This window comes from Montipora foliosa, chromosome 6 (assembly GCF_036669935.1).
Source record: "Montipora foliosa isolate CH-2021 chromosome 6, ASM3666993v2, whole genome shotgun sequence".
Taxonomy (NCBI): Eukaryota; Metazoa; Cnidaria; class Anthozoa; order Scleractinia; family Acroporidae; genus Montipora; species Montipora foliosa.
Window position 1 is genome coordinate 44,276,297 of NC_090874.1, and position 7,500 is coordinate 44,283,796.

General features: G+C 42.2%; 1 protein-coding gene and 1 long non-coding RNA gene across 2 annotated transcripts in view; one reads left to right on the forward strand and one right to left on the reverse strand.

The window, feature by feature from the left end:
• The window catches only part of LOC138007454 (uncharacterized), a 14,271-nt gene that overhangs the window by 6,479 nt on the left and 292 nt on the right, over positions 1 to 7,500 (forward strand). The window contains exons 2-4 of the mRNA XM_068854379.1: positions 966 to 1,179; positions 2,113 to 3,031; positions 3,729 to 7,500. The exon at positions 3,729 to 7,500 is cut by the window's right edge and continues 292 nt beyond it. Coding sequence (XP_068710480.1) covers positions 1,034 to 1,179; positions 2,113 to 3,031; positions 3,729 to 4,943 — 2,280 coding nt within the window. The 5' untranslated portion in view covers positions 966 to 1,033 and the 3' untranslated portion in view covers positions 4,944 to 7,500. The remainder of the gene's footprint in view (positions 1 to 965; positions 1,180 to 2,112; positions 3,032 to 3,728) is intronic.
• Positions 1 to 7,500, reverse strand: part of LOC138007460 (uncharacterized) — a 16,932-nt gene that overhangs the window by 2,547 nt on the left and 6,885 nt on the right. Inside the window, exons 2-4 of the long non-coding RNA XR_011124044.1 lie at positions 2,072 to 2,272; positions 1,009 to 1,148; positions 1 to 763 (exon numbers count right to left, since the gene is read on the reverse strand). The exon at positions 1 to 763 is cut by the window's left edge and continues 2,547 nt beyond it. This is a non-coding gene — a long non-coding RNA (uncharacterized lncRNA). The remainder of the gene's footprint in view (positions 764 to 1,008; positions 1,149 to 2,071; positions 2,273 to 7,500) is intronic.

Genomic DNA, 7,500 nt, shown 5'->3' on the forward strand with positions numbered 1-7,500 from the left:
ATATATTTTTGTTCATACGGTTACGACAGCCAAAAAACGTCTTTATACGCTAAACAGTTAACTCCATTGACACCCTCAGGTAATCGCATGATTTCTAGTGCACTTTGGAATAACAAAGCACCAGTAAATTCAAAGAGAAAATTGCACGAGCCCGAAGCTAGCTTTGAAATTATTTACTCGTGCTCATTTACTCCAAATTGCACGAGAAAATTCTCTGGTTATTTATTTATAATATGCATGAAAAACAATTTCGAAAGAACTTTTCCAAATGATCTTGATACCACAAGTGTTACACTTAATTTAACAACAGGCTACGGGTAGCCTACACTTTGTTAGAAGGATGTTTTAGCCCATTTCCTTCAAATTTCACAGTATTTCAGTGTTTTTTGTTGTTACAATATCTTGGTCACTTCGTGATATCGGTGCTTTGGTTTATGCTCAGTCCGCTGTCGTCGTTACCTATGTTTCATATCCTGCCCAATTACGAACTCCAGAGTTCACAATCCGTGACCCAACCATAGGGACGAAAACACAAAAACTCGTTTCCGGTCACGCAAACAATTCTTTAATAAATACATCCCCCGTCCACCAAACAAGGTCTGCCATGTACGCGTTTGTGGTGTAGTAGAATGAAGAGATAACGAGTTTGAATCCTACTTGGGGTACCTTCTCTGAAAAGTCCTTGTATTATTGGCGAGGAACAGTTGTTGTTCTTCTTCTTCTGTCGCTTCGTTCATTGTGTTTCATTGGCCCTGAAACGCCCCTGTGGAGAGGGGTTAATTAAGTATGTATATATATCATATTGTAATGTATAAATCTTACTTCCAATTTAAATGGTCAAATGTCCTCTTTAATTTTAGTCCATCGTTCTGTCTTAAAACGGACTGAGTTTCTCGTTCGTTAGTGCGTAAAATATAATTTGAAATTTTTGCAACAAGGTTAATAATTTTATGGGTTGTTTTCAGCACTTTTCAAGGTAGTTACTGTTGGTCTAAATTGTCACCTTACTTGCTGTTGGGCCAAAAAATAGGAGATGGACAAAACAGCGATGTCGCGGAAAAGGATACGCATCGATGTCGGTCTTCTGGATGCAGCCCTCGCTCACCGACAGTTCTTGAAGGTAGTGGATGAACACCCATGTCTGTATGCTGGTCCGCATGTTCAAAACGCAATAAGAAGGTAATAAACTATAAGTTAACTCGTCTAAATCCATGCTAATTGATCAACTCATCAGCGTTTAATCAATTTCCTGCTCAGTTCTTTTTTGTACCTCTTTTAAACTAAAGATGGAAGTGATCCTGGCACTTAACTGGACAATTATATTTGTCTCTTAAATGCACAATGCACATTTTCCTCTTCCTTTGTTCTTACATTGTAAGCTATGTTTCAATTGAACTCGTGCCTGTGACAGAATGCAGCAATAAGGCAGAGCGCTTCTGTTGGGTATTTAAGTATAATTGAGTTTAAGACTTTTCGGAACTGATAGTTTAAAATTGTTTTTTCTTTCAATGAAAATGAATCATATATTGAACTGCGAATATGATCCTCGCAGTTATGTTTTTAGCAATTGCATAGAGAAGCCTGAAAAATTCAGGACTTCAACGGGGTTTGAACCCCTGACGCTCTAACCAACTGACCTATGAAGCAAATGACGTTAGAAGCTGTTCATTTGTGGATTCAAGTGTTCCCGTGATTAATGAATCAATAAACGAAATGATATATGAAATGAATCATACATTGAAGTGCGGATATGAAATCAAGTGAAGCTATGATCCTCGCAGTTTTGAACGCAACTCTTTCCAATTGCGTAGAGAAGCCGGGTTTGCACCCGTGACCTCGCGATACCGGTGGGACGCTCTAACCAACAGAGCTATGAAGCCATTGACGTCAGTGGCTTCATAGCTCAGTTGGTTAGAGCCTCCCTGACGTCAATGGCTTCATAGGTATCGCGAGGGGTTGAAACCCCGTTGAGGTCCTGAATTTTTCAGGCTTCTCTACGCAATTGCTAAAAAATTGCCTTTATAACTGCGAATATCATAGCTTCACTTGAGGTTTTTTTTCTTCGACTTACTTGGGGTGGACGGGTTTATTGACGATGTCTGAAATTTGTAGATATGAGTTACTCTGGCTACCACTGGTTGCTCAGACTTCTGCTGTCGACCTTGCTGCACCCCTTGACATTGCTTGGGTTTGGCATGTGCATATGCTATCACCACTCAGCTATGAACGCGATTGCAATGAAATTGTCTCCTCCCTGGTAGATCACAAAATCCTAATGGGACAGCAACGTGAAAAAGGGTTTGAGAAGGCCAGGAACTTGTGGACCAAGATGTACCCAAACGAGCCTTTTGAAGTTGACCTTAAAGCCCCTGCTATCGACGTGCCATATTTCAAGTCAAGAATTCAGTATGACATCGCTCAAGCTTCCCGTCGACAAAGGGTCTTTTATTATCAGGTGTCTTTACCCCATTATGGTGATAAAAAGTTTTTACGAAACGCAATAGAAAGGTACAAGCAACACCTTTTGCTCAAGCAGAAGCACCAAGAGGCTTTTCTTGTTCCATGCTACGATTTTGATCTCATCTGGCATGCTCATCAGGTTCACCCAGTTATCTACAGGAACGATACCATCAGGCTGTTGGGAAGAGTGTTAAAGCACGATGACTCTGTTAACGATCGACGGCCTGGCTCAAGACTCACAGTATCAGATCAACAAACAAGACAGACATGGAGTTCAACTGGAGTGACATTTGAGTTGAATGGGGCCATGTTTCGCGGAGAACCTCCCGAGCATCTGCATCTCGAAAGAGCGGATTATTCCTCTCTAGCGTCTCGTGAATATACCGTGGACTTGGTTTCCTTCGAGGTTGAGGGTCTTCCGAAGCCTAAATCATACATGGTCAAAATGGATGTTGCCAACGGCGAACGAGTTATGAAGAAGAAAGTTGAAGGGCCAGCTGAAAATGTGCGTGTCCAGTCAGCCGCTTTGTCTACGTTTTCTTTCTGTACATGGAAAAGCAGGGCACTTAAGGTAATAAACTAAGCAACGCCAGAAAATTCTTGCGACCCAGCCTTAACAAATTTACACGTCAGTCACCTCGCGATGATCAGAGTCATTTCTAAAATCATTGCCAACATTGCTTTCGTGTTAGATGCAGCTTATAGCTTTGAAAAAAGGAAAATCGCACTAACTTGTATTTAAGTTACCATACCCTTGTAAAAAGAATTGAAGTTATTGCAAAAGGAGTAGTTTGGACATGGAGGCCTAAGACCGTCAAGAAGTTTAATGTTGATACATGTTCGCGCTTTTAAGAGGCAAGAGTTTTGGGTGAACATAATATAAGAACCCTGAACTCTGACCATTTCGAATAGAATCCAGAAGTCCAGTCCATAACCCAGAAGTGTCGATCTCCCCCATTTGGCCTTGGCCCGTCAGTTTTCGGTATTATCTTAATTTATAATACAGGTCTCGCCAAACTTGCCCGGAACCAAGTAGCCGCACGAGGGATTGCTCGTGCTTAATGCAAAATTATGGATCGTCCATGGAACATAATGCTGCCACATTTTTGTCCCGCACAAAATTTGGCAGTATCCGTTCTAAGAATAGATAATACTGCAAATTGATGGGCCGCATTCCATCGCACAACAGCACCTCTGGGTTATGGACTTCTGTTGTCATACAAAAAACACATAACAGCTAATCAAGTTGTTTTCTTCATTTCCGTTAGGTTCGTATTTACCGAAATGGTACCTGCTCTTGCTTCAAACAATCCTTTGACGTGGCTAGCGAGTACTATTTTTTGGGTTATCTGGATAATATTTCCACATCTGAGAGCAATGAGGCACCTGAGCCGATGAGACACGAATTACTAATCAATGGCGGCGCGCAGAAGGTTTCGTTCACCACCGTGGCGCAACAACGTAGACTACACAGCTATGTCTTCGTCGTGATGCCCCAGACAAAATTCAGTCGTGTTAGCGATCCCACACAGATTTTGAGCTCCCCGACTTTGATACTTTCACCAACGTTGTTAGCTCGATCTTCATCCAGCCCATGTGAAGTAGCAGTGCATAGATTGACTGACTACCGTCGTCGAGAAGCTTTTGCCTGTCGCGTTATGCACTCTGTTCTACTACAGCTGTCCTCTGTTGAGATTATTGACCACGCTGGAAGGGTTGTTAGCACAGCACACCTTGTTGGTGGGGAAGCTATTCCTCAGAGTCATCAAGTCAGCAACCCATCCAAATACTGTACGTTGAACCAGCAGGAAGGGGAAAGAGCAATCCTTATAAGAGGAAGTAAAGACTGGGGAATTTGCGTTGGCAAGTGGGACGGTTTTGTGAAAGGTGTTCCCGGTGTATCCGGTGTTAAAGGAGAACGTGGAAAACCAGGTGTAAAGGGAACCCCTGGCATAAAGGGTCAGCCAGGAAGACTAACCCTTAAGTTCTTCTCGCTATTCGGAACTCAAGGATGGAAGCGAGTTCAGTCGTTGGGAGACAAGTTTTCCATAGATCTTTTGGGAGAGAAGGCATGGCTTAACGTCGACCTCAGGAAAGGACAAATCTCATTTCCAGCCGAGATTCAATATGTTCCAGAGGCCATCTCCCTTGGCTTTGCAGTTGCCATTCTTCACCTCTTGTGCCAACCTTATAACCCTCCAGACGGAAGTAGCTACATGATACCATCGGCCGGTTTAACAGTGCAAAGGGACAAAGTAAGGAGGATTCACAACGAAGACATGACGCTTGTTTTAGCAGCTGGTTACTTCTCCAACACTGTGCCAACCAACTCATACTACAAGCACACTGTTGGAGGTGGAGCCTGCGGTGGCTGTGGCGGTTGCGGTGGCTGTGGCGGATGCGGAGGATGCGGAGGATGCGGTGGCTGTGGTGGTTGTGGTGGTTGTGGTGGTTGTGGTGGTTGTGGCGGATGTGGTGGTTGATTGATTGATCGATCTATCATTCATCAATCGATTGAGAGCAATGAATTGATTTTCCGACGATCACGTTATGAAGCAACTCGTATTGCGCAGTATTGAACAAGCTTTCAGCACTATTTTAAGCGGCCACTGTTTTGCGAAGACTTCGTTTGTGTTACTAGCATTTTTATGACGCATCATTTTAAGATAAAAATAAAACTAAGGGAAAGACAAAGATTTATACACGGTAAAATTATCTCCACAAACTTTTAAAAAAGGTTATAAAAACCCTTCAAAACTCTTTTACGGGATTGCCGTACGCCGAGCACGCTTTTAATATCGTTTAATTAACAAAACGTTTGAAGTTCCCAAGTGAGTAAGTTTGTTTACAAGCCAAGACTCGAGCTCGCATGCATCGAAAGGCAATTTAGTAATCACTCTAGCTTCCCGATTGTGGAATCCCGCACTGGACCATAACAATCAAAGTAAGGTAGGATGAGGACATGATAGAGGATAGAAATAAAGTGTAGCAAACGTTTTAAGAAACCCATAGGTGAGCAAACTTTCTTGATTAAATTCATTAGCGGAAACATCACCTTTTAAATAGTTCCTCTTGTGCATTTTCCTGGACAGCTCTTCACAGAGATTTCGGTTTCGTTTGTAGTAGTGCTTCCCTGCTAGCATTTGGCTTTCGGTGGGATTACAATTACGGGAAAGAAACCTCTGCCATGGGTCGAATCTCGCTTTGATCCAACCGCCGTCCACGACCTTGGACGGCACTGTTCAAAACTTATGCTCCCTGATATGTCTCAGTCCGACTGTGACTTTAACCAGCTGAGTCTTGCGCATTCCTTTACAATGGTTCCGCTGCTATTTAGTGCAGGTAACATGACGTACCTTGAGCGTCATGTGAGGTATGACATACTGATACGGTCGAAAAGTAACCTCCGCGCATACTCAGCACAATCGGTTTAGACCAATAGCAGACGTCTCTTTTCTCTTGATTATCAACCCATACCAGCGAAAGCAAAATTAAAGAGACCACTTCTGGCAGGAAACAGTGGTGCAACCTTAATTGTGGGCACAGTTAAAAAACACAAAACTAATATCGTTCCATGTTGATTCCTGACAAGAAGGTTGAGGTCTGACAAGAAGTGCTGTCGTTTAACAATTAAACTTTTTGAATTTTGGCGAGTATCAAGCTTATACGAATGCAATGAGTTTTGCATATCAATTGCGTAGACAATAGAATTTGCGTAGGCAATAGAATTATCACTGACAAAAAGTTGTGCATGATACCAGAGTTAAGGGGAATTCGTGTCGGTTCAATTGTCAACTAACTACGGTCATATACTGGATTTTCTGAACTTTTGGTACTTCGTCTCCAAATTGCACCGTTGCTGCTTGTCTGCTTATTATAATAGGTGCGGTTACTCACATCATGCTAAATGCCATTTCCCATGATAAATTCTCCCGGGGTGCCTCACACTTGGCTTTTATTATACCGTGATAACCAGCGGTCACACGTTACGAAAATTACGGCCGAGGTAAAAGGAAATCTTGCGCAATTCATTGGCGGAAAATTTAATCACAACATGTCTTGCACCTTGGGCATCAACACACCCTTCCAACTTACTAACGTTAAATGCCATGGGTGTTTCGTCTAATCCTTTTGACGCATCCATGGAAATTTACCACGCATGCACTAAACGCAGTTTCCAGTGCCTGGTAAAAGGGTCAATTACCGTGGTAAAAGTGCCCTGTGTAACTGCTCCTAATGCCCAGCAAAGGTAATGTTTTTAGACAAGAAAAAAAAATTTTAAGGGAGAATTTGATGACTCATTAATTAACCGAATACTGAATTATTTGTTTCTCTTAGAGAAGTTCAGTCAGACCTGTTAAAGTTAGTGTTTGTGCCTGACCTCCTGAAGACTGAGGTCAATTGTTTCATTATAGCAAAGGTGACTCCACCAAAACACCAAAAGACGGATCTCAGGCCAAATCGGATTTCTTCACCTAGTTGTCTTGCTAAGGTTATGGAGGAAGTGCACGTGTTGACATGGATTTACGACAATATTTATGCCCACCTCTCATGCTCTCATGTCCACTTCTTAGTACATGTAGTACACGAGGCAATTGGCAACGGAAACAGACTAGTGCGGGGCTCCTTTTTCTAAATGACTTGTTATGCATGCAATAGATCCGATAGAATAATTTAACATATTTGGTGTAGACCCTGCTTCTTACTATGGATTAGATCCTTTCTGATCAATAGATACCAGGCAGTTCATGTGTGTAATAGACCTTTTTACCGATACTGCGGCCATTTTGATTTCTATTGTTTCGAATAGCTATTATGGGATGCCCAGGGGACAAATACATATTAATTTGCCCTCTGAGCATCCCATAATGTCTTCCGAAACAATAGAAATCAAAATGGCCGCCGTATCTGCAAAAAGGTCTATTCCCGATCTTTATGATAACGCGCAAATGGCGATCTCCCTCTAGGCGCTATTCTCTATTTTATATTATAATCAATATGTCATGGAGAAATTGGAGTCTTCTTGTTAAATTTCAACAG